Source organism: Phoca vitulina, unplaced genomic scaffold (assembly GCF_004348235.1).
Source record: "Phoca vitulina isolate PV1807 unplaced genomic scaffold, GSC_HSeal_1.0 scaffold111, whole genome shotgun sequence".
Lineage (NCBI taxonomy): Eukaryota > Metazoa > Chordata > Mammalia > Carnivora > Phocidae > Phoca > Phoca vitulina.
Genome location: NW_022589814.1, coordinates 412,882 through 440,672, shown reverse-complemented (window position 1 = coordinate 440,672; position 27,791 = coordinate 412,882). Strand labels below are relative to the sequence as shown.

Sequence of the window (27,791 nt, the reverse complement as noted above, 5' to 3'; positions counted from 1 at the left end):
TTCGGTAATAAAGCTATAATTAAACAGGCTTTACCTTAGTGGCTTTATATATTCTCAGATATACAACATTAAACTTAGAAAACTAATAAAAATGGGGGACAGTCAATAAAATATGGGCGAAAATAATTTCTGTAAAGGACCTTTATTAATCATAAAGGAGGTAAAAAATCAAAAGACTAACCCACTGATTTAACTCGCAACTGTCCAAAGCTCAAATTAACAGGAAATATAAGCTAAGACTAAAGGGATGTATCCATAAGAAAAACACAAATTGGGTTACAAATAAACTTAGAATACTACTTCTTGAACAAAAACAGCCCTATCTGCTTTACCATTATCATGACACAAGGACATTGGTCAAATATGAAACATCTGATAAGTTGATGGTCAATTTTTTTAAGTTATCATTTTTTTCTAAGTACTTACCTGAAGGTGACACTGCAGTAGCTCTCTACTATCAACTGTTAGAAGCAAGTTAACCTGGGGGGCCTCAGTGACTGTTAAACTGAAGGGTGAAGGTGATGAAAACTTGTCACAACACACACAAACAAAACCCAAATTTCAGTTCAAGAAAAATTCAGCACATGATATCAAAGTCCAAAATGGCAAACAACATGCACTGATATACTTCACTCTAGACAGTATGGTTTGTGTTCCATTCAAAAGTAATACCCAGTATTAATCAAAGGTCAAAAAATGACCCAGTCCAAGGTAAGAGTTTAATGTATCCATCGGTTATGTCATTTCACTACATTTGTGCCCACCTTTCTGATTTGTTTTGGCGAATACATCCTTCAATGATTTCTTTCACCTCAGGATCAGTGACTTTATTGAAACTGGCTGGTTTTATGCCCTGGGAGAAGAAAAATTGTTTCTAGTCACAAATAAAGCAACTGAAAGCTCAAGTCAACATAACATTATTAACGTAATTTTTACCACTAAACCATATTCAAGCTTTAAATGAGATAAATATATACATACAGTGTAAGTTTAACAATTTTTTGATGAAGATATTGTCACGGTTCTAATAGTCTACAACTAACAGTGAAAAATTATGAACAATCTAAATTTCCAACAACGGAGATATAAATTATGTGATCTACATATATGCTAATCTTACACAAAAACCAAAAATATTCTCAAAGTATTTAATAACATGGATAATTCTCATATTGCAACATTAAGTAGGGAATAAATATTTGATCCCAAAATATACATGCAAGTATAACCCCAATTAACAAACTATAATAAACAAGTCTTCCAGAATGGCTAGAAGCAATGAACAATCAATATATATGTATGCATGAAAATATATATATATATATAAACTTTTGAGAAATCTGTATTATTTTTACCATTAAGCAATAGTAAAATATTGAGAGAAACTCAAGCTAATTATCAGGTTCTAGGAGTTCAATAATAAATTAGTAAGGTCAGGGCGCCTGGGTGGCTCAGTCAGTTAAGCGGCTGCCTTCGGCTCAGGTCATGATCCCAGGGTCCTGGGATCGAGTCCCACATCGGGCTCCCTGCTCAGCGGGGAGCCTTCTTCTCCCTCTCCCTCTGCCTGCCTCTCTGCCTATTTGTGCTGCTCTCTATCTCTCTGTCAAATAAATAAATAAATAAATAAAATCTTAAAAAAATAAATAAAAATAAATTAGTAAGGTCCAGACAATTAAAAATGTTTCTGTAACTGTTAGCTGCCTACATCTGCTTATTTTATATTCTATTACCCTTAAATAATGAATTTTAAATTAAAAAAAATAATCATTAGGGGCGCCTGGGTGGCACAGTTGGTTGAGCATCCGACTCTTGGTTTCGGCTCAGATCATGATCTTGGGGTCCTGGGATCAAGCCCTGAGTTGGATTCTGCGCTCAGCATGGAGTCTGCTTGAGATTCTCTCCCCCCCACCCCTCCCACTCGTGCTCTTTCCCTCTCTCTCTAAAATAAGTAAATAAATTTTTAAAAAATCATTACAGTCATCTAACAGAAAACTCCAAATTAATCTAAAAGGAGAAAGATACCATAGAATCATTGTCATGGAATGAGGCAATCTAAAACCTAGTTCTGGGTCTGACATACTACTTCACAGGATGCTGAATCAGAAAGCCCAGTATCACACACTAGACAAATTTGGAGAGATTAGGAGTTAACTTGGATCTCAAGTTCTTTTTTTTTTTATTATGTTATGTTACTCACCATACATTACATCATTAGTTTTTGATGTAGTGTTCCACGCTTCATCATTTTTGTGTAACACCCAGTGCTCCATTCAGCACGTGCCCTCTTTAATACCCATCACCAGGCTAACGCATCCCCCAACCCCCCTCCCTTCTAGAACCCTCAGTTTGTTTCTCAGAGTCCATAGTCTCTCATGGTTCATCTCCCCCTCCAATTTCCCCTCCTTCGTTTTTCCCTTCCTGCTATCTTCTTCTTCTTCTTTTTTTTTTTTAACATATAATGTATTATTTGTTTCAGAGGTACAGGTCTAGATCTCAAGTTCAAGAAGCTTTAATATAGATGGAAATGTGAATTGTGATATAACATTATTGTGACTTTAATATAAAATAATAAAGTCACCGTTCAAAAAATGGAGTTACATCATTCTACTTATAGAGAAAGTCCTCTTTGACCTCTCCACTGATCTCTTACCTATTCCCCAGTCCTGGGTAATTATTGCCTTTCTCTGCTCCTAGGTGAAAATAATTGGGGAACTGCAACTTACAAAATTGAGTACAAAGTTTTTCTATTTGTGGCCATACAATGTACAGACCAAGACTAAAAAGACTTCTAGCTTTATCTCTTTTTCTCAGTTCTTTGTTACAGAAAGCTTCAAACATACTCAAAAGTAGAATAGTAAAAGCCCCATGTAACCATCACCAGCTTCAACATACAACATTTTGTCAACTTTGTCTCAGCTATCTACCTCCACACCTTTTTTATCCAAAAATATTTTATTTTATTTTATTTTTTTTTTTTAATTTAACAGAGAGAAAGACAGCCAGAGAGGGAACACAAGCAGGGGGAGTGGGAGAGGGAGAAGCAGGCTTCCCGCGGAGCAGGGAGCCCGACGCGGGGCTCGATCCCAGGACCCTGGGATCATGACCTGAGCCGAAGGCAGACGCTTAACGACTGAGCCACCCAGGCGCCCCGTATCCAAAAATATTTTAAAGCAAATCCTAGGCATCATGTAATTTCACCCATAAAATCTCTAGTTTATATCTCTAACAGATATCATGTCATCATCCCACCTAAAATAATTACTAATAATTCCTTAACATCATCTAAAACCCAGTCCACACTTAAATTTCCCAAATAGTCTAAATGATGTCTTCTTATACTTGGTTTGTTCAAATCAGGATCCAAACAAGGTCCTCACAGTACATGTATGGTGCATTAAAGCTGGCTCATACCAGCTTACAAGAGGCAACTATTACATTTTCAAGAATTTTGCAAGCTGGCTGTTAAACACAGTCATTTACAAAAATTAAATTACATAAGCTTACAATTAAATAAATTATATCAACAACCAAGGTAATAAATACTGAAAATACCAGCCCTTAATTATTTTACTACATTTTACTATTATTTATGCTCTTGAGGTTGTTTATTCTATCTGTATGGTGGATAGATCATATAAATTCCACTGTGTATACCATTTCCAACCCTGCATTCAGTGAGGTCACACTGGTGACTTAAAAAAAAAACCTTAAACTTAAAAGTCATTGTGGGAATATTTAACACCAAGGAAATCAGCAAATGCTAGAAATCAGTGCTTTTTCTTTTTCAGAGAATCAGTTATTAAACATTTACCTGCTCACCACTACTTTAAGTCTCTTGTATTCTTTAACAGTCCCTCCCCTTTTGCTTTCATGAAATTGATTTGTTGGAGAAACTAGGTCATTTGTCCTACAGAATGGCCCACATTCTGGATATTAGCCTTATTTCTAGTCTCCCTACACAAATATCTCCAGAGTCAGATTTAGGGTCAAAATCCACCATTGTGGATCCACATGTAGCTGTGTGAACTTGGGCAAGTCACAACCTCTGGTTCTCAGTCTCATCATTAATAAACTGAAGATAGTGCCATCTTGTAGGGATTTAAATATGAAAGCATGCAGTATACAGCATGCATTTAAAAAGGGTACCTATTAATATCAGTTACTTTGAACACTTTGACAATCTCTTTCTTGGCCTATTCTAGAGCCACCCAACTGGATATGAAACAGACCTATTTTGAACTATCCTAAGACTTTGTTTTTATCTCCCTTACATCCCTTACTCTATTCCTATCCTCTTATGTTTATAGCTATTTGTGAATTTATCCATACTAAAAATGCAAGCTCTTTGTGGGTAGCAAACACTTCTTATTCATCTTTACATTCCTTGCAATTTGTAATGTAAAAAAATACCCATAACAGGGAATCAAATACTGTAGCTGAGGAACAATATTTTGAATGCTCTTTTAGAACCAGAAACCTTCCAAACCATTTAGTCAATCTTCATTATTCAGCTTTGAAAAAATAATATCTACCTAATAAATCTAAAAATTATTTACAAACAAGTGGATATAGATGATATGTCTGTACATTTACCCAAAGATAATAATACAGAACATTTTATGTGACCCCAATAAAGTATAGGTATATAGCATAAATCTAAAGCTTGTTTCATTACAATTATGTTAAATTTAGCACTGTTATATAGCACTAAACCAAAATTAGTTTTAAGCTGACTTTACCAACTTCAACATGAAATGTGACAATCTAGGAAGTAAAAAGAATAAAGTTATACCTACGCTAGTTACTTTACGGTATATTTGAGCTGCATTCTGGCACTCAGAGTAAGGGTACTCTGAAGTAGCCATTTCCAGCATACACATTCCAAAAGCATAGACATCTACAGATTCATCGTAGTGCTCTTCATACATCTCTGGGGCCATAAACTCAGGAGTCCCTACAAAATAACACCACATCCACATCTTTATTAAAAAGAAAAATGTATCCACCAATATCACATTCCCTTTGCCATAAGGATTACCTGAGTTAATTTCTGCTCCCTAAACCATTTTATAAATATAAAATTTGCAGAATACTTGCTACACCTATATAAAGTACTTAAGGAATTTCCTTAACTTTCTATACTGATAAAGTACAATTTGTAATGCTCAAGATTAGGTAACGATTACTAAAATCTGTTTTTATTTCTATCTTCTTTATAAATTTTTCTAAACTAAATTAGTAAATCCTCTTTAAGTCTTCAGAACTTTTTAATGATCTTTAATATATCCCACAAAAGAAATACACTAGGATGTCTCTGAAATAAGTCAATATGTAATAGATATTTCAAAGCAAATTCACATTCTAGTCCAGGAGTCAGCAAACTTCTCTGTAAAGAAGCAGACAGTATTTCAGACACAACTACTCAACTCCGCTACTGTAGTGCAAAAGCAGCCACAGACAATACATAAATGAGTGGGTATAGCTGTGTTCCCATAAAACTTTATTTACAAAAATAGGCAATGGGGCCAGATTTGGCTCATGGGCCATAGTTTGCTGATCCCTATTCTAGACATACACAGTTAACAAAATCTCTCTTTATCCAACCAATAAACTATAAACTATTTAATCACCAATGACACTCTTAGCAAATGATGTTCGCATTAAGGTGGCTAGGCCTAGATCACCAATCTTCACAGATCCAGTGGGTCCCGTGATGAAAATATTGTCACACTTCAGATCCCGGTGAATAATGGGAGGAGTCCTAGTGTGCAAGAACTGCAACCCCTTTAAAATTTGCCTGCACCAGCTCCTTAAGACCTTTGGTTTCATGACTTTAAATCGTTTTAAGTACCTACACAAAGAAACAAAAGACCACATGTAAACAAACATACCTAGCTTATTATATGAGCACTATTAAGGGTAAATCATGTAAGCTGGCTGGTATTGTAAGTACTATGCTTGCCATCACTGAGTTGTTTTCTATTCTCTGTTATAGAAAAGCAATTTTTAAATCTAAGGCTTCATTCTTAGAGAAGACATCCTGCCAAGTTTAGCATTTTTCAGCATTTTTAATTCAAAACAAGAATCATTCTAATCAGAGTAACCTTTTGTGGAAAGGTAGCACAATTTTAAAAAGAAAGTCCTTCTACACTTTCTAATAACTGCTTATATAAGGTCATCAGAGGGTTTAACTATGTAAAATTTTAGTGCAAAGATGCTAGGAAACAGAAAAAGTATATTCCACATTTAATACTTAGAGTGATTACACCATCAAATGAAAAACTGTAGTCAGAAATAAAACAATAAACTATAATTATATAGTACTGCTCAGTAGATATATGAATGTGGCCACACCCTTGATCTTCCATTATTTTTACAAAATGACATTACTCCTAATTCTAAAATTTTATGCTATCCCACAAATATTCATTTCTCAATACTGTATTTTCTAACAAACTTCATTAACATCCTAAACTTTTTAACCTGCCCTGAAGCAGTCACTAGATTCAGATGCTACCAATTCTTTAATCAAATAGTGTTATTTTATAAACAACTTTTATTACTCTTGAAAATTATTTCCAAAAAAACTTCATTGGCACTATCAGAGTCAACTTACGTCTTTAAAGTTCCTGATGTCATAAGTTCAGTCACCAATACAATACATTTCTTTCCTTTTAATATAGACTCCCAGGAATCATAAAATCGAACTATATTGGGATGTTGGAGACCCTTTAACATTTCTGCTTCTTCCTTGAACCTTTGCTGCTCAGCTTTGGTTAATTTCCGATCCTGAAATGGAATAAGAAATTCCAAATTAGAGTCTAGAAATTCTCATGCACATTTGTAACATCACTCAAATGTGTGCTTTATTCTGTTGTTTTCATTTATGTATGTATTTATTTTCACCTGTCAATTCTTTTCTCAGGACCTATATAATCACTGATATATTTTATTAGGTGGATACTTTTGACTCCTCCCATTCAACAATGCAGCAGCTGTCATAGTTCATAACTATATTATAAACCCACCTGCAAAATAAATCAATACCTTAAAATCAATACCTCATATGATAACTAAACATTCTGTGGTAATCATTTCATAATATATACATATATCGAATCATTATGTTGTGTACCTTAAACTTATACATTGTTATATGTCAATTATACCTCAATAAAACTGGAAAAATAAATAAAATTTCCTTTGCTGGAAAAGAAAAACAATGTATCAAAATGAAAAAAGTAATAAACAAATAGGAAGTTTCCCTAAATCCCTGAATTTCCACATCTAGAGGATCTATAACATCAGGGCAGGAATAATCAAAATGTTAGACATGCAGACATTTATTCTGGTTAAATATCTGAATTGCCAACATATTTCCAGACAGAAATACAAAATTACCATCCAGTAAAACACCTTTAAACAGGAATTGGACCGCTAATCTGCTACATTAAATGCTAGAAGTCAAAGGAGCAATGTTTACAGAATTCTGAGGGAGGACTGTAACCCTAAAACTCTGAATCCAGACAAGCTACCAATCAAATTTATAAGGGAAAAATAAACACATTTTCATGAAAACAAGGACCCAAAGTATACCATACCACACACCCTTTCTGAAAATATTACTCAAAGAAATTCAATACAAATGTGGCCAAATAACATCATTAGAAAAGGAGAGTGTGGCATACAATAAACAGCATGAAATTTCCAATAATGCTTACTTAGAGTCAAGACTAAGTAATCATGGTTAATGTGGTTATTAAAATTGAATGAATTTTCTAAACAATAATTAAAATAGAAGATATATAATGGAAAAGGAAAGTCTAAAATTAAAACTCCAGATGATCACTGGGTGTTATATGTAAGTGATGAATCACTAAATTCTATACCTGAAACTAATATTACACTGTATGTTACATAACTAGAACTTAAATAAAAATTTGAAACTACAAAAAATTAAATTAAATTTTTTAAAAAGTAAGAAAAAGAAGAATAAAAGCAATTTTTGTCTTCTGCAAGCAGGAGCAGGAAAGGAAGGAGTGACAGAACTATTTTAAGTTTTGATTCTGACAGAGAAATAATCAAGTATTCTAGTTAAAAATTTAGGTATGATTTTCATTTCAAGATGACTGACAACATATTAAATTAATTCCCTTCTCTTCCTAAATCCCACCAAAATGACAAAATAAATATAAAAACAAATCCATAGTAGTATTGGAAATATGAGAAGGGTTCAAACAAAAGATTTTTTAAAGATAAAAAAATATATGCATTGATAGAATATACTTTTATGAAACTCAAGAGAGTAGAAGAAATGGTAACTTAATAGACACAAAAGACTTCCATTAAAGGGTTTTGGTTTTTTTTTTTTTTTTAACAAAAATAAACTATTGGACTTCATCAAAATAAAAATCTCCACAGCAAAGGAAACAATCAACAAAACTAAAAGGCAAACTACAGAATGGGAGAAGATATTTGCAAATGACACATCTGATAAAGGGTTAGTATCTAAACTGTATAAAGAACTTATCAAACTCAACACCCAAAAAACAAATAATCCAGTTAAAAACTGGGCAGAAAACATGACTAGACATTTTTCCAAAGAAGACATAGAGATGGCCAAGAGACACGAAAAGATGTTCAACATCACAGATCATCAGGGAAATACAAGTCCAAATTACAATGAGATATCACATCTGTCAGAATGGCTAAAATCAACAACACAGGAAACAACAGATGTTGGTGAGGATGTGGAGAAAGGGGAACCCTCTTGCACTGTTGGTGCAAATGCAAACTGGTGCAGCAACTCTGGAAAACGGTATGGAGATTCCTCAGAAAGTTAAAACTAGGACTACCCTATGATCCAGCAATTACACTACTAGGTATTTACCCAAAACATCCAAAAATACTAATTCAAAGGGATACATGCACCCTGATGTTTATAGCACATTATCTACAGTAGCCAAATTATGGAAACAGCCAAGTGTCCATCAATTGATGAATGGATAAAGAAGATGTAGTGTGTGTGTGTATATATATATATATATATACATACATACACATTGTGTATATACACATACACAACAGAATATTATTCAGCCTTAAAAAGAATGAAATCTTGCCATTTGCAACAATATGGATGGAGCTAGAGAGTATTATGCTAAGAGAAATAAGTTAGTCAAAGAAAGACAAATACCATATGATTTCACTCATATGTGGAATTTAAGAAAGCAAACAAATGAGCAAAGGGAAAAAAGAGAGAGAGAGAGGCAAACCAAGAAACAGACTCTTAACTATAGAGAACAAACTGATGGTTTACCAGAGGGGAGGTGGGTGAGGGGATGGGTTAAATAGGTGATGGGGGTTAAGGAGTGCACTGGTTGTGATGAGCACCTGGTGTTATATGAAAGTGTTGAATCACTATACTGTACACCTGAAACTAATATTTTAAAAAAAATTTTTTTGAAGATTTTATTTATTTATTTGCCAGAAAGAGAGACAGAGAGAGAGGGAACACAAGCAGGGGGAGTGGGAGAGGGAGAAGCAGGCTTCCCACTGAGCAGGGATCCCAACGCGGAACTTGATCCCAGGACGCTGGGATCATGACCTGAGCCGAAGGCAGACGCCCAACTGACTGAGCCACCCAGGTGTCCCTGAAACTAATATTATACTGTACGCTAACTAACTGGAATACAAAGAAAAACTTGAAGGGGCTCCTGGCTGGCTCAGTCAGAAGAGCATGTGACTCTTGATCTTGGGGTCATGAGTTTGAACCCCATGTTGGGTGTAGAGATTACTTAAATAAATACATATTTTTTAAAAGAAGAACAAAAGGGAAAACTTTTTAAAAAGAGGGTTTTTTTTTTTTTAAAGACTTCATGATAACCCTAATAAAGCAGCACATCAGAGCTGTGGCAATTTCATTTTTGGTTACTTTATACACATTATTCCTTGATGTGTATAAAGAAATATGTAAAGAGACATTCAGTGCAGCATGGTTTGTAACTGTGAAAATTAGAAACAACCAAAATGTCAATAATAAAGTTTATTATATGCCAGGTACTGCTCTAATTTTTTTAATATATTAATACATTTAGTCCCACAACAATCCTTTAAGATAGGCATTACTACTGTCATCTCCATTTTGCAAATAAAGAAGCCGAGGTTAAGATAATTAGGTAACCCGCCCAGTATCAAATGGGCTAAACATGGGTTATAGCCAAACAGCCAAATAACAATTAAAAGAATGAGGTAGATCTATGTGTATAGATCTAATGTGGATAGATCTCTAAGACATACTGCTGAGCAAAAAAAAAAAGGCACTCTGAAAAAATTACAATATGATAATTTGTACATAAAAAAAGAACCATCCTGAACAATGCTACATTTTCTAGTACATATTTAAATGCATAGATAAAGGACGAGATAGATACACAAATGAGTAGCTACAATTATATCTGGAAGGGAGAAGACTGGCATGCAGGTCTTTTCTTCAGATGATGACCATATGGTACACCTCATAGTCACTCAGCAATATCTTTTACTTTACTCAGTATCTTTTATGTGAATATCTAAAGTTTAGTCTCCTAAGACTTTTTTATATTTAACTTTCTAATCCATCTGGAGTTTCCTGTACATGCAGTCTTTTCATCTAGATGGTTAATCGGTTGTACTAGCACCGCTTAAACTACTCTTTTCTCACTGACTTGAGGAACATGTTTGTTGTATACTGTTTCTAGTAATACTGGGTTCTGCTTCCTTTCACTAATCTGTCCATGCCTATGATAGTGGCTTTCAGTATGTGTAATGACTGATAAGGCAAATCACTTCCCTATTCATTATTTTCTTGGCTTTCTCATCTTTTTATGTTCCATATAAAAACATTAAGATCATTTTTCCAGTTAAAATAAAAGACTCACTTGGAATCTAACTGGAATTATATTAAATATAGAGACATTAATTTGGAGAAAACTGGCATCTAAAAAGCCATCTAAGAACATAGTATATATCTTTCCATTTGTCCAGAGTTCCAGTAAGGTTCTCTGGGGGAATGGGAGAGTGAGGAGAAAGAGCTGATACTCTAGCTTATTTTTTCCTGAACCACATATTTAATTTTAATTTATTAAAAAATTTTCACTTAGTAAAACTGATTCTTTCTGGTGTACAGTTCCATGAGTTTTGACAAATGCATAAAGTTGTATAACCACTGCCACAATTTAAATACAGAATGATTCCATCAATTCCACCCGCCCTCCCCCCATACACACAAATTCCCTTGCACCATCCATTTCTAGTCAAACCCTCTTCTTACCCTTAAACTCTGGAAACCACTCATCTATTTATTATTCTTATAATTTTGCCTTTTCTGGAAAGTCCTATAAATGGGAAGAAATTATATATAGCCTTTTGAGTCTGGCATCTTGTACTTAGCATAATATCTTTTAGATTGATCCATATTGTTGTATCAATATTCTGTTGCTTTAAATTGTTGAATAGTATTCCACCTATGAATATATCACCATATGTTTATCCATTCCCAGATGAAAAACATTTGGGTATTTTCCAGTTTGGGGCAATTACAATTACAAATAAAACCACTATAAACATTCATGTACAACTGTGTGAACATAGGTTTTCTTGGATAAATGTCTCAAGTGGGACTGAAGGGTCATATGGTATGTTTAACTATGTAAGAAACTGACAAAGTGCCAAAATGGTTCTACCATTTTGTATTCTCACCAACAATGTATTAGAGTTTCTCCGCATTATCCTCACTAGCAGTTGGTCCTGCCAGGATTTTCTTTAATTTGGTTGGTTTTTAGCCATTCTAGTAGGTGTATTGGGGTATCAGATTATGGTTTTAATTTTCATTTCCCTAATGATTAATGAGGGTGAGCATCTTTCTGTGGGCTTACTTGCCATTCATCTATCTTCTTTGGTGAAATGTCTGTTCCAATCCTTAATCCATTTTTTAATTAGGTTGTTTTAGCTTATTGTTGAGTTTTGAGAGTTCTTTATAGATTCTGGATACAAGTCCTTTGTCACATATGTGATTTAAAAATATTCTCTGCCGCTCTGGATTATCTTCTCATTCCCTTAACAGTGTCTTTAATAGCGCAAAATATTTTAAGTTTGTTCAACTCCAATTTATTGATTTTCTACTTTTATAGATCATGCTTTCACTGTTATATCCAAGAACTCTTTGCTTAACCAAAAGTCAAAAAGATTTTCTCAGGTTTTCTTATAGAAGTTTTAGTTTTATGTTTTACACTTTTAGGTCTATGATCTATTTTAAGTTAAATTTTGTATAACACGTGAAAATTAGGTGAAGGCTCATTTTTTTTTAGTATGCATGTATAATTACTCAAGCACCTTTTGTTGAAAAGACCATCCATTCTATGCTGAATTGCCAATGTATCTTTTTTAAAAATCATTTGACCGGGTGTGCCTGGGTGGCTTAGGTCATGATCCCGGGGGTCCTGGGATTGAGCTCCGCATCTGGCTCCCTGCTCAGTGGGGGGTCTGTTTCTCCCTCTCTCTCCCTCTCCCCCTGCTTGTGCGCACTCTTTCTCTCTCTCTCTCAAATAAATAAATAAAATCTTTAAAAAATAAAATAAAAATCACTTGACCATATCTGTTTGGGTCTATTTCTAAACTCTGTTCTGTCCCACTTACCTGTGTGTCTTTTTGCCAATACCAAACATGTCTTAATTACTATACCCTTGGAGTAAGTCTGAAAATCAGGTAACGTGAATTCTTTACACTTCTTTATCAAATTTGTTTTAGCTATTCCAGTTCTTTGCCTTTCCATATTAATTTTATTTATTTTTTATTATGTTATGTTAATCACCATACATTACATCATTAGTTTTTGATGTAGTGTTCCATGATTCATTGTTTGCGTATAACACCCAGTGTTCCATGCAGTACATGCCCTCTTTAATACCCATCACCAGGTTAACCCAACCCCCAGGCCCCCTCCCCTCTAGAACCCTCAGTTTGTTTCTCAGAGTCCATAGTCTCCCATGGTTCGTCTCCCCCTCTGATTTCCCCCCCTTCATTCTTCCATATTAATTTTCAAATCAGTTTGTCAACAACTACAAAAATTCCCATTGGGATTTTGATGTAATTTGTCTTGAATTTCTAGGTCATATGGAGAAAACTGACATCTTAATATTAAGTCTTCCAATCAACCAATCCATTTATTTGGATCTTCTTTGACTTCTTTTATCAATTTTTTTTTCAGCACACAGATACTGCACATACTTTATATATACTTAATTATTTTTTTGGTGCTACTGTAAATGGTATTTTTAAAATAACAATTTTGGGCGCCTGGGTGGCTCAGTTGGTTAAGCGACTGCCTTCGGCTCAGATCATGATCCTGGAGTTCCAGGATCGAGTCCCGCATCGGGCTCCCTGCTCAGCGGGGAGTCTGCTTCTCCCTCTGACCCTCCTCCCTCTCATGCTGTCTCTTATTCTCTCTCTCTCAAATGAATAAAATCTTTAAAAAAATTTAAAAAATAAAAAAATAACAATTTCATGGTAGCATTTTTATACACTAATAATAAAGTAGTAGAAAGAGAAATTAAGAAAACAATTCTATTTGTAATTGCACCAAAAAGAATAAAAGACCCAGGAATAAACTTAATCAAGGAAGTGAAAGATCTTGTACACTGAAAACTATAAAACATTGGCAAAAGAAATTGAAGATGACACAAACAAATGGAAAAATACCCCATGCTCACAGATTGGAAGAATTACTATTGTTAAAATGCTCATACCACCCAAGCGATCTACAGATTCAATGCAATCTCTACCAAAATACCACCAACATTTTTCACAGAACGAGAGCAAAAAAATCCTAAAATTTTTATGGAACTATAAAAGACCCTAAATAGCCAAAGAAATCTTGAGAAAGAAAAATAAAGCTGGGGGTATCACAATTCCAGATTTCAAGATATACCACAAAACTGTTGTAATCAAAACAGTATGGCACTGGCACAAAAACAGACACAGATCAACAGAACAAGATAGGGAGCCCAGAAATAAATCTACACTTCTATGGTCAAATAATCTATGACAAAGGAGGCAAGAATATACAATGGGAAAAAGACAGTCTCTTCAATAAATGGTATTGGAAAAACTGGACAGCTACATGCAAAAGAATGAAACTGGACCCCTTTCTTACACCATACACAAAAACAAACTCAAAATGGAGTAAGGACCTAAATGTGAAACCTGAAACCATAAAAGTCCTAGAAGAGAGCACTGGCAGTAATTCCTCTGACATTGGCCATAGCAACATTTTTCTAGATGTCTCCTAATGCAAGAGAAACAAAAACAAACTATTGGGGCAACATCAAAATAAAAAGCTTCTGCACAGCAAAGAAAACCATCAATAAAAAAGTCAACCTACTAAATGGGAGAAGATATTTTCAATGATATATCTAATAAGTAGCTAATATCTGAAATATATAAAGAATTCATATAACTGAACACCAAAAAAAATCAGATTTAAAAAATGGCTAGGGGTGCCTGGGTGGCTCAGTCAGTTAAGCGTCCAACTTTTGATTTCAGATACGGTTATGATCTCAGGGTCATGAGATCAAGCCCCATGTCCAGCTCCGCACTCAGCAGGGAGTCGGCTTGGGATTCTCCCTCTTCCTCTGCCCCCTTTGCTCGCTCTTTCTAAAATAAATAAATCTTTTAAAAAAAATGGCTAGAGAATCTGAACACTTTTCCAAAGAAGACATACAGATGGCCAACAGACACATAAAAATATGCTCAATATCACTCATTATCAGGGAAATGCAAATCAAAATCACACTGAGATATCACCGTAAACCTGTCAGAACAGCTATAGAAAAAACAACAAGAAATAACAAGTGCTGGTGAGAATGTGGCAAAAAAGGAACCCTCATGCACTGTTGGAAGGAATGTAAATTGATGCAGCCACTCTGGAAAACAGTATGGGGGTTCCTCAAAATATTAAAAATAGAAATACCATATGATCCAATTAATTCCACCATTGGGTATTTACCCCCCAAAATTAAAACACTAATTCAAAACTATATATGCAACCCTATGTTTACTGCAACATTATTTACAACAGCCAAGATATGGAAGCAACCTAAGTGTCTGTCAATAGAGGAATGGATAAGGAAGATGTGGTATATATATTTACAATGGAATATTATGCAGCCACAAAAAGGGTGAGATAGTGCCATTTGAGACAACATGGATGGACCTGTTTATTTTCTTATTGATTTTGCTAAGACATCCACAACAATATTGAAAAAAATAATGGTGTAACAGTTATCACTGCCTTTTATTGTATTTTAATAAAAAGTTTTATTCTCACAGCTTACAACATCTATTGCTTTGTTATTGTTTTTGCAAGTAGTTTAACATGTTGAAGTAATTCCCTTACATTCCTACGTTACTTTTATTTTTTAATTAGGAATGGCTGCTGAATTTTATCAAATGTTTTCCCAGCACCTACTGATGTGATCATACGATTTCTTGATAGGTTCCTGATATAGAACTATTCTTAAAATCTTTAAGGCCTACCTAGTTCCAGCACATTATTCTTTTGATCCACTGGTGAATCCTATTTGCTAATATTCTGCTAAGGTTTTTAACATCTATATTAATATGGAGATTAGGCTATAGTTTTCTTTCTTTGTACAATATAAGGATTCGTATTGAGATTACATTGGCTTCATGAAATTAAGTGGGGTTAAATAGTTTTAACATTGGAATCACTTGTCTTTTAAAGGTTACCTAGAAATCGGGCTCTGGACTTACTTGCTTCTAATGTTTTTTTATGTTTTTAAATTATAAAAAAATTAAAGCATAAAGAATAATGTATAATAACCAGCTCTGTTGAATTTTAACATTTTGCCAAATTTACTTCCATTTTAAACAAAACATTAGAGACATAGTTGAAGTCCCCTAGATATCCCTTCTTGATTCTATCCCCTTCCTTCCCATCACAGAAGTAACCACTATCTGAATTAGGTTTTTAATCCATGCATGTTTTAAAAATATTTTTATTATATGTTTGTATCCATAAGCAATATAGTTTTACAAGTGTTAAAGCTTCATAGAGGTGGTTATCATGTGTTATGTTCCTTTTGCAAATTATTTTGTTTGATATTACATTTTTTGTATTTATCTACTTTGATATGTATAACAGTTCCAGTTTATTTATTTTAACTCTTGCATAGTATCTCATTATATAGTTCTACCACAAGTTATCCATTTACCCATTGATGGACATTTGAGTTGATTCAAGTTTTCTCTATTATAAACAATGCTGCATTGCATTGGATGCCTCCTTATCCAAGTATTAACAACAACAAAAAAGAATTTAAATCACCTTTCTATAATAACTGGCCTATTCAACTTTTCTACTTTTTCTTGGGTACATTTTGGGTTATATTTTGTTTAGGAGCAATCCATTAGTTAAGATTTAAAATGTAACAATGTTATAGGTAGAATCTAGATGGTGGATATAATAGATGTTCTAGGCAAGTCTTTCAACTTTGCTCTATATTTGAAATGTTTCATACTAAAATGTTGAGAAAATTTTGTTGACAAAGTTGCACATTATGTTCTCTTCTACTTCTTTGACTCTTTTCCAGGGCATGGCTATATTTCATTTGTCATTTCTTCGCTCATGTATTTTTGCCCTCTTTATTTTTCTTCATCAGGTTCATTAATTACTTTTCAGAAAGCAAAAATGGGTAGAATTTATTTATCCTATTTTTAGGTTTATAATTTTTTATTAATTTCAGTTATCTTTAATTCCCTCTTCCTTTATTTTGCTTTATTTTGTTATCTCCCTAATGTCTCAAGAGTACCATATCTCTTCTAGTTAGTATTCATTAATAATGAAGACATTTTAGGTGGTCAATTTTCTTCTGGGTTATCGCTTTTGCAATGACCCACAAATTTTGTCATAATGTCCTCTTTTTCATTGCTTTCTGGGTAGTTTATAATTACAGTTTTGAGTCTCTCCTCAATCCAAAATTTGTCTAGAAGTATGATTTCTGATTTCCAGTTAAGAATCTTTTGGTTATTTGTTCATTATTTCTACTTTTACTAATACAGAATATAAAATCTCTTCTCTTTAACTTAATGTTTTTTTAGGCCACATAATTTGACCAACTTTTTTTTTTTAGATTTTATTTATTTATTTATTTATTTGAGACACAGAGATAGAGAGTGAGTGAGCATGAGCAGGGGGAGAGACAGAGGGAGAGGGAGGAGCAGGCTCCCTGCTGAGCCAGGAGCCCGATGTGGGGCTTGATCCCAGGACGCTGGGATCATGACCTGAGCCGAAAGCAGACGCTTAACCCTCTGAGCCACCCAGGTGCCCCTAGATTCTATTTATTTGAGAGAGCACGAGAGAGAAAGCACGAGACAGGGAAGCGTCAGAGGGCAAAGCAGGCCCCCGCCGAGCAGGGAGCCAGATGTGGGGCTCGATCCTAGGATTCCGGGATCATGACCTGAGCCGACTGAGCCACCCAGATGCCCCTGACCAACTTTTTAATAAAAATGTATATTCTTCCTTTGAAGGATGTAAAGTACTATATATCCATCAAATGAAGTTTGTGAATTATATTATCTAGTTCTTCTGTGTTTTTTCACTTTTTGTCTACTAGATCTGTCCTATTTTGAAATAATAGGGCCTGGAATCTCCTACTATAGCCATATATTTATCCATTTTCCTTGAATCTATTACAGGTTCTTTTTAAATTACTAACCAAAATATTTTTTGTGCCTATGGCTCTTTTATATATCTTCTTAAACTGTGAAATAAATAATTTCATAAAATCCTGTTCAATGCTTTAACTTTACTTCCTTCCTTCTGTGACAGATATTAATATTGCCACTCCTGCTTTCTCTTTCTTGTTCATACCTTTACTTTACCTTTCTTTACCACTGTCTTAAGTATGTTTTTAGTAAACAACACGTGGGTTTTGTCTTTTAACCCAATCTGACAGTCTCAGTTTTTTAACAAGCAAATGTAATAGGAACATATTTGATTTAGCACATGATATACTTAAATTTACTCCTTCTATCTTATTGTAGGTTGTTTATATATTTTACTTTTTGTTTCCTTTATTTCTATTAACTTAGAAATATATTACATTTTTTCATTTGCACAAGTGGTTAGCTTCCTTTTCCTGACACTCAAAATAAAACACCAATAAACTAATTCAGCAAAGTTGCAGGATACAAAATCACATTCAAAAATCAGTTGTGTTTCGGGGCGCCTGGGTGGCTCAGTCGTTAAGCGTCTGCCTTCGGCTCAGGTCATGATCCCAGGGTCCTGGGATCGAGCCCCGCATCGGGCTCCCTGCTCGGCAGGAAGCCTGCTTCTCCCTCTCCCACTCCCCCTGCTTGTGTTCCTGCTCTCGCTCTCTCTCTCTGTCAAATAAATAAATAAAATCTTAAAAAAAAAAAAAAATCAGTTGTGTTTCTATGCACTAAAATTAATAACCCAAAAAGGAAATTAAGAAAACAATCCATTTACAATAGCATCAAAAAGAATAAAATATGTAGGAAGAAATTTAATTACGGAGGTAAAAGACTTTAACACTGAAAACTACAAAACATTGCTAAAATTAAAGAAGACATAAATAAATGGAATTTAATGGCTGGAAGACTTAATATTGTTAAGTGTTAATGCCAAAGGAGACCTGCAAATTCACTGCAATTCCTATCAAATTCCCAGTGAGGGGTGCCTGGATGGCTCAGTCAGTTAAACAGCTGCCTTCAGCTCAGGTCGTGATCTCGGCGTCCTGGGATCGAGCCCTGCGAAGGACTCCCTGCTCAGCGAGGAGTCTGCTTCTCCCTCTGCCCCTCCCTCTGCTTGCTCTCTCTCTCAAATAAATAAAATCTTTTAAAAAATCCCAATGACATTTTCTGCAGAAATTAAAAAAAAAACCCATCCTAAAATTCATGTGGAATCTCGAAGCATAGAGTTAACAAAAGAAAAATAAACTGCACTTACTCAAAATTTAAAACTTTTGTACATCAAAAGCACTATTAAGAAAATGAAAAGATAATCCACAGCATGGGAGAAAATATTTGCAATTCATATATCTGATAAGGGATTAATACTCAGATCATATAAAGAACTCCTACAACTCAACAACAAAAAGACAAACAACCCAGTTTAAAAATTGGTAAAGGACTTGAATATTTATTTCTCCAAAGAATGAAATATAAATTGACAATAAGCACATGAAAAGAGGCTCAACATCACTAGTCACTAGGAAAATGCAAATCAAAACCAGAATGAGATAGCACTTCACATCCATTAGGATGGCTATTTAAAAACACAAACAACAAAAAACAAAAACAGAAAATAACAAGAATTGGCAAGGATGTAAAGAAATTGGAACCTTTGTGCATTGCTGGTAGGAATGTAAAATGGTGCAGCCACTGTGGAAAACAGTATGGCAGTTCCTGAAAGATTAAACATAGAATTACTAAAAATAAATAAATAAATAAATAAACAAACAGAATTACTATATGATCCATCAATTCCACTTCTAGATATATACCAAAAAGAATTAAAAGCAGGGACTTAAACAGATATTTGTACACCAATGTTCATAACAGCATTATTCACAACAGCCAGAAGAAACAACACAAATGTACATCAATGGATAAATGGATAAAACAAATGTGGTATATACATACAATGAAATACTATTCAGCCTTAAAAAGGAATGAAATTCTAATACATGCTACAACATGGATGAAACTTGAAAACATTATGCTAGGTGAAATAACCCAAACACAAAAGGAGAAATATTGTGTGATTCCACTTTTACGAGGTACCTAGAATAGGCTAGGCTAATTCACAGAGGCCAAAAGTAGAATAGTGGTTACCAAGGGCTGGGAGAGTGGGGAAGGGGAAATTATTGATTAATGGGTATAGAGTTTCAGTTTGGGATAATTAAAAGTTCTGGAGATGGGAGGTGGTAATGGCTGTACAACAACGTGAATATACATAATGCCACTGAATTATTCACTTAAAATGGTTAAAATGGTAAATTTTTAAAATATTTCATTTATTATTTATTTGAGAGAGAAAGAGCAAGTAAGGCGAGGAGGACAGGGAGAGAGACAAGCAGCCCCGACATGGGGCTCAAGCTCAGGACCCTAAGATCATGGCCTGAGCTGAAAAATCAAGAGTTGGACACTTAACCGACTGAGCCACCCAAGCGCCCCTAAAATGGTAAATTTTAATGTTATGTACATTTTGCCACAAGAAAAATTATTTCAAGAAAGAGTAAAGGGGTGCCTGGGTGGCTCAGTTGGTTGAGCATCTGACTTTGGCTTAGGTCGTGATCTCGGGGTCCTGGGATCAAGCCCTGCGTCAGGGTCCTTGCTCAGCAAGTAGTTTGCTTGTCCCTTTCCCTCTCCCCTGCCCCTCCCCGCTTGTGCGTGCACGCTCTCTCACTCTCTCTCTCTCAAATAAATAAAATTTTTAAAAAAGAGTTAAGGAACTCATACATTATTTGTCTTTCTCTGACTTATCTCACTTAGCATAATGCCTTCAAGGTCTATCCATGTTGTCATAAATGGCAGGGTTTCCTTCTTTCTCATGGCAAAATAATATTCTATTGTGTACATCTAAATAATATTCCATTGTGTATATATATGCTTCACATCTTTATCCATTCATCTGCTGACAGACACCTAGGTTGTTTCCATATCTTGGCTATTGTAAATAATGCTGCAATGAACATGGGTATGCAGATATCTCTCTGAGATACAAACACTGTGTGATATCATTTAAATGTGGAATCTAGGGGTGCCTGGGTGGCTCAGTTGGTTAAGCATCTGACTTCGGCTCAGGTCATGATCCCAGAGACCTGGGATTGAGCCCCACGCTCTGCTCAGCGGGAGTCTGCTTCTCCCTCTCCCTGCCGCTCCCCCTGCTTGTACTCTCTCTCTCTGTCAAATAAATAAAATCTTTAAAAATAAATAAATAAATGTGGAATCTAAAAAATGAATTTGTAAAAATAGAGAGTAGAACAGTGGTTACCAGGGAGTGGGGGAGGGAATTTGAGAGATGTTTAAGGATATAAATGTACAACTAGTAAATAAGTAAGTTCTGAAGATTTAATAGACAACATAGTGATTAGTCAATACTGTTATAAATTTCAAAGTTGCTAAGCAACTAAATCTTAACTGTTTTCAACACAAAAAAATGATAAACATGTGACATGATAAATTGCTAATGCTACTGTAGCAATCATATTGCAATATGTAAGTGTATCAATCCAATATACTGTACACCTTAAACTTACACAATGTTATATGTCAGTTGTATCTGAACCTTTTTTTAAATGCTAAAAGAGTTAAGGAACTTAAAGAACAAGAGCAAAGAATACTATACTTAGAAGAGACCTGGAAGTAAGTGTTTATGCTTTTCTGTCTAATCTAAGATGGCTAATTAAGTCCTAACTGTCCCTATAATTAGCTGGAAGTCATCCACTTGTGATAGATCAGCAGATCTGTTCTGAAGAATGATGAATAAATTTTGATGCCCTCTGATTAAATTAGTAGAATACAAGTCTTTCATGTGCCAAACTAAACTACTCCATCTTATCCTTTGATCCTAGGAATCAATAGTCAGCATTAGGAGTAAACAACTTTACAAAATTACAACTGCTGCCCCAGATGTACTGCTGGAGGTAAACTCCACCAAAAAGGGATGGCCAAGATCTTTCAAGGTCCACTTCTAATTCAGTGAGTGGAAAGTAAACCTGCCAATGGAATATATATACAATGGAATATAACTCAGCCATAAAAAAGAATGAAATCTTGCCATTTGCAATGACATGAATGCAGGTAGAAAGTATTATGCTAAGAGAAATAAGTCAGTCAGAGAAAGACAAATACCGTATGATTTCACTCATATGTGGAATTTAAGAAACAAAACAAATGATCAAAGGGGGAAAAAAAAAGAGGTAAACCAAGAAACAGACTCCAAACTAGAGAACAAACTGATGGTTATCAGAGAGCAGGTGGGTGGGGGGATGGGTTAAATAGGTGATGGGTATTAAGGAGTGCTCTTGTTGTGATGAGCACCAGGTGTTATATGAAGTGTTGAATCACTACATTGCACACCTGAAACTAATATCACACTGTATGTTAACTAACTGGAATTTAAACAAAAACAAAAACAAAACAAAACAAAAAAAGAAGCATTTCATTTCCAAAATGTAAACTATAGCCTTATCAGCTATGTCTCTTAATGCAAACACCAACAATGAACGACATAACCAGGTCAGTGGCTATGTGGCTCTGTTTCTGCAAACATGAATGGAAGAAATCATCAACAATGTTATAAAAGCTGTATTATAACTTGTTCAAGTAAGGAAAACCACAATGAAGGTTTCAAAATGGTGCTTAACTTACAAAGCAGTCCATCAATGAGTATTTTGGATAAATATGAGGCCGCTCAGTATTTTATCACTATCATTTATTGAACACTCAACCATGTGCCACGTTTTATAATCATTATCTCTGATCCTCAACATTTTTATTTCTCAAGCTGAACAGGAGGTACACAATTTCCATCATGTTGTTCTTTATTCTATTCTGCATATCAGAAATAGTTCTTTTTGAAAAAGTAAAAAACTAAGGCTCCAAAATGTTAAGCTGCTTAGCTTGCTCAAGATACCCAACTGGCATAGGCAACACTGGAACCCAGGTCTGCCATATTCTGAATCCTGAGTACTTTCTAGTTCATCGCTCTGTTCTCAGAAACAGTCTTCACAGCAGTGACTGCAGATACCTCATTCACAAACCACTTTCCTTGGAGAGATGGTATAGCATCCCAGAACTAAAGCTATATGAAATAAACACACATTTAGGGTAATGATAATTTGTAAGTGGTAATACCAAAGTACTAATCAAGAAATCAGCATGTAATAGTTATAGCCTGGTCACTATTGGCATTTTAAAGCTTTTAGACAGCAATAGTATCAATACCTTTTTAAAAAGTGCTCATCAATGGTAGTCAAGATAGCACATGGAAAAGGTAATGAACAAAATACAGAACCAGGTTCACTTGTCTTCCAGTACTGTTGAACAAAGAGGATGTCCTCGGGCGCCTGGGTGGCTCAGTTGGTTAAGCGACTGCCTTCGGCTCAGGTCATGATCCTGGAGTCCCAGGATCGAGTCCCGCATCGGGCTCCCTGCTCGGCAGGGAGTCTGCTTCTCCCTTTCCCACTCCCCCCTCTTGTGCTCTCTCTCTCTCTCTCAAATAAAAAAAAAAAATCTTTAAAAAAAAAAAAAAAAAAAGAGGATGTCCTCATCTAGGCAGGACCTGAGCATACAGTTCATTTGCTTGGTCTATTGTCTTGGCAGAAGAACACACACAGGAACTCCAGTTCCTTTGTTCTGACTCTATTCTTACCAAGCCAGTTTCTGTTTATAATTTAGTGTCCCATGTATCTAGCCTACAGACCAACTAGAACATTTGACCTACCAAATGTATTCCTCATTCTAAATTAATGAATTTGTGTCCTAGATTTAGGCTTTTGAATGAACACGAGTCAGTCTCCCCAACATTTCCAACCACCTCTGGACACTGACAGAAGATGAAGGCCAGATATTGAACCAAGGCAACCCAGCCATTAAATTATTCCTCAGAGGCCCCAGGCCAGGGAGTGTCCTTAAATGACACTATTAAGTATCCCTTGAGCCTTAGGAGTTTAATGTTAAGAACTTTATTTTAAACAGGATCCATTTATGAAACTGTTTGTTCTAAATTGATTAAGAACAAAATGATCTGCTCAAATAACTAATGAGGGGAAAATTCTTAAATCATCTATGCAAATGTTTCATATATATAGTTGATGGATACAAATCCCTGCTCTATCACTTTGGGCAAGTTACTCAATGTATCTAAACCTCAGTTCCACCATGTGAAAACTAAAAATCTCTACTTCATACAACTACTGCGAAGATTAAATAAAATATTCAAATTAAGTACCTATCCAGGTACTCATACAAGTGTATGATTAACATTAATTTTGATAAATGGAAAGTATATGATATCATTAATAATTTAAAATATATTAAAGTTCTTCAACCACAAATTCCCCAATTGTTGGGCTTTCAGAAACGTAACAGTCATACTTTGGAAGAGACCACATAAAACTAAGAGGCAATTCCAATTAATAACTGTAGAAGAGGGGTGCCTGGGTGGCTCAGTTGGTTAAGCGACTGCCTTCAGCTTGGGTCATGATCCCAGGGTCCTGGGATTAAGCCCCACATCGGGCTCCCTGCTCAGCAGGAAGCCTGCTTCTCCCTCTCCCACTCCCTCTGCTTGTTCCCTCTCTTGCTGTGTTTCTCTCTCTCTCTCTCTGTCAATTAAATAAATAAAATATTTAAAAAAGAATAAATAACTGTAGAAGAAATGTGGGAAATAGAAAATCACCATTAGAACACCAAGAGTAATACTTATTACAGGCAAGATACACCAATGTTTGCCAAAACAACTGGGCAAAGTTTGAGGAGAAACAGATACTTGCATAGTCTCAAAGTATCTACTCCTAAGATATTTATTAATCTACAAAGGGAAAAATATTAATTTTACAGTAGAAAAAATCTATTAGCCACCACCCTAAACAAGTGATCAAGGTTATCATCACCAGTAATCTAAACCAACATCATGTACCCCCAGCTATGATGCACTGAGAAGGGTGTATCACTTCTGTGGTATTCTTCCCAAAATCCATAGCCTAAATCTAATCATGAGAAAACATGACAAACTCAAATTAAGGGACATTCTATAAAATAACTGAGCAGTATCTTTAAAAGTTCAAGATCATGAAAAAGAAAAAGAAGGAAAGACTGAAGACTTGCCACAGTTTGGAAGAGACTAAGAGCATGTAACAACTAAATGCAATGTGGGATCCTAAATTGGATCATAACATTGAAAAAGGACATCAGTAGAAAAACTGGTGAAACCCAAATAAGTTCTGGAGTTTAGTCAATAGTTATTATACTAATTTCAATTTCTTAAGTTTTGATAAATGTTCTCTGGTTAAGATATCAACATAAGGGGAAACTGAGTGAAGGGCATACCGGAACTTTCTATACTATCTTTGCAACTCTTCGGTTAGTAGCAAATTATCTCAAAATAAAAAGTTTAAAAAAGAAAACTAAGTAGTAAAGGAGTGGTATCCCCATTGCCCGATACTCCCAACCCTACCATTTCCTTCAAACAAACCTATACTTAACAGCCCTTTGATCTTTTCACTAATTCCAATCTCCAAGCCTTCTTACTGACTATAAATTCCCTCTACTGTAAGTTTTATGAAAATAGGGACTGTGTCTGCTTTTCCTCCCCATTATGTCCCTAGCACTTAGCACAGTTCTAACACATATAGAATTGAATATTTATTTGTTGAATGAATGGACAAATGAATGAATTGCAGCTGTGTGTATTGTATTCATTTCCTATTTCTGTTGTAACAAACTGCCACAAATTTAGTGGTTTAAAACAACACAAATTTATTATCTTCTACTTGAGATCAGAAGTCCAAAACGAGTCTCACTAGACTAAAATGAAGGTATTGGCAAGGCTGCATTCCTTCTGCATGCTCTAGGGAAGAATCTGTTTCCTTCTAGCTTTTAAAGTTTTCCCACATTCCTTGGCTCACTGCCCACTTCCATCAATCACATCACTCCAACCTCTGCTTCCATCATCAGATCTTCTTCAGACCATGACCATCCTTCCTCTCTCTAAGGACCTTTGTGATTACCTTTGGCCCGCCCAGATAATCCAGGATAATCTACCCACCACAAAAATCTTTAATCGCATCTACAAAGTCCTTTTTACAATGTAAGGTAACATATCCATAAATTCCAGGGATTAGGACATGGGCATCTTTGGAGTGCAATTATTCAGCCTACTAGATGTATCAATTTGTTCTTTTAGCTATCAAACAGATAGTTCAAAACTAACTCTGAATTGAGAAAATAAACGCTATTTCCCAGATCAAGTCTGTCTCCTGCCACTCTCACCCTTTGTCATTTTATGAAAACATCTGCCTTTGGTTTATACTTGATAAAGTTATGTGACTAGTTTTTAAACAAAGAGACTAGAACATATATATTTAAGCAAGCTTTATCCCTCCTCCCCTTAATGTAATCTTTGTCCATGAGAGTATTCCACTTTGAGGGCTAGGTCAGATGAAGAGACAGGGGAATTAAACTGAGTAACAATATTTTGGGTGTGCCTATATGTAATGAAGCATTTTCTTGTGTGGCTCAAACAGAATCTGGAAACATTTCCAAGAAGGCCATAACAAAAATATTTTGAGAGCAAAAGTATCCCAGAGTGACTACTTTGAACCACAATATTTATTCAGAAACAGAAATTCTAGCATATATTTTTAAAATTTTTCTTTTGGAAATTCAGCTGTTTTCATATTATTATCTAATTCTAATTTTACAATTAAATGTAGGGCTGGTATTGAAAAATATACTTCCCCAAAGTGCTTTTAGATGATGAATAAAAATAAAATGGAAAGAAGTTTCTCCACAATTGTGATAGGTGCTTTGGGCGTGGAAGTATAGATTTTTAGACTGCTACTTCCATTGCATTGCTCTGAATGTATTCACTACTATAATGAAAGTGCATTAGAATGCTCACTCAACATGTCAACCTGTTACAGTCAACTGTGTTTTTTTTAAAAAATCTTTCTTTTCAGTGCCATTTTTGGTTCAGTTCAGAAACTATAGCTAGACTCGTTAGATGTCTAGTTGTTAGATGGAGGCCCATTAAGAACTAGAGAGTATAATGCTAAGTGAAATAAGTCAGTCAGAGAAAAATAAATACCATATGATCTCACTCATGTGTGGAATTTAAGAAACAAAACAAACAAGCAAAGGGAAAAAAGAGAGAGGGGAAAACCAAGAAACAGATACTAACTATAGAGAACAAACTGATGGCTACTAGAGGGGAGGTGGGTAAGGGACTGGGTTAAATAGGCGATGGGGATTAAGGAGTGTACTTGTCCTGATGAGCACCGGGTGATGTATGGAATTGTTGAATCACTGTACTGCACACTATATTGAAACTAATATTACACTGTATGTTAACTACATTGGAATTAAAATTTTAAAAATATTTTAATTAAAATTAAAAAGGAGGCCCATTTAATTACGCTGAGAGCACACAATCACGTATCTGACCCCACAAGTGAAGCTTATTATAAGAACACTTTTTAGAAACAGTTTAGAAATGTTTAGAAACACATTTTAGAAACAGTTAAATAACAAAAAAATTTTCAGATATCTATGATGTTTCTTCATTTGGAAAATTATATGAACACTCAATTCCATCAAGAAAACAAATGACAAATGCACTAGTGGAAGTATTTTTTCCAAATTATAGTAAAGCAAAAACTGGTTATGTTTCCATGTGTAAAAGGAGAGTGCTGTTGATTCTCAAGTTGTTAGAGGAAGAGGAAAATATTGCAAATTTTTTGTGATTGACTCCTTCTAAGAGTTACTAAACAAGCCTTTCAGTAACATCTGACCAAGGTCTTTCAACATCATGAACTAAAACAAACAGTCTTCCAAACAGCACTTATGACTGAAAACCCTCACTCACAGTAAATTACCAATTTACCAAGTAGTTTAGCAACAAAGAACAATCGGTCAGCCCTTCCACTAATGCATAAATCAAGTTATGGAAACCATAAAATATGACAAACTGTTGAAATGCAGATGTT

At 34.9% G+C, this 27,791-nt stretch overlaps 1 protein-coding gene across 10 annotated transcripts in view; it reads right to left on the bottom strand.

Moving 5' to 3' along the window:
* The window catches only part of WNK3 (WNK lysine deficient protein kinase 3), a 168,817-nt gene that overhangs the window by 116,459 nt on the left and 24,567 nt on the right, over positions 1–27,791 (bottom strand). For all 10 annotated transcript variants that reach the window (XM_032398172.1, XM_032398175.1, XM_032398176.1 and 7 more), the window contains 4 exons: positions 6,617–6,789; positions 5,631–5,851; positions 4,797–4,954; positions 765–853 (listed from right to left, as the gene is read on the bottom strand). In XM_032398172.1, coding sequence (XP_032254063.1) covers positions 765–853; positions 4,797–4,954; positions 5,631–5,851; positions 6,617–6,789 — 641 coding nt within the window. The remainder of the gene's footprint in view (positions 1–764; positions 854–4,796; positions 4,955–5,630; positions 5,852–6,616; positions 6,790–27,791) is intronic.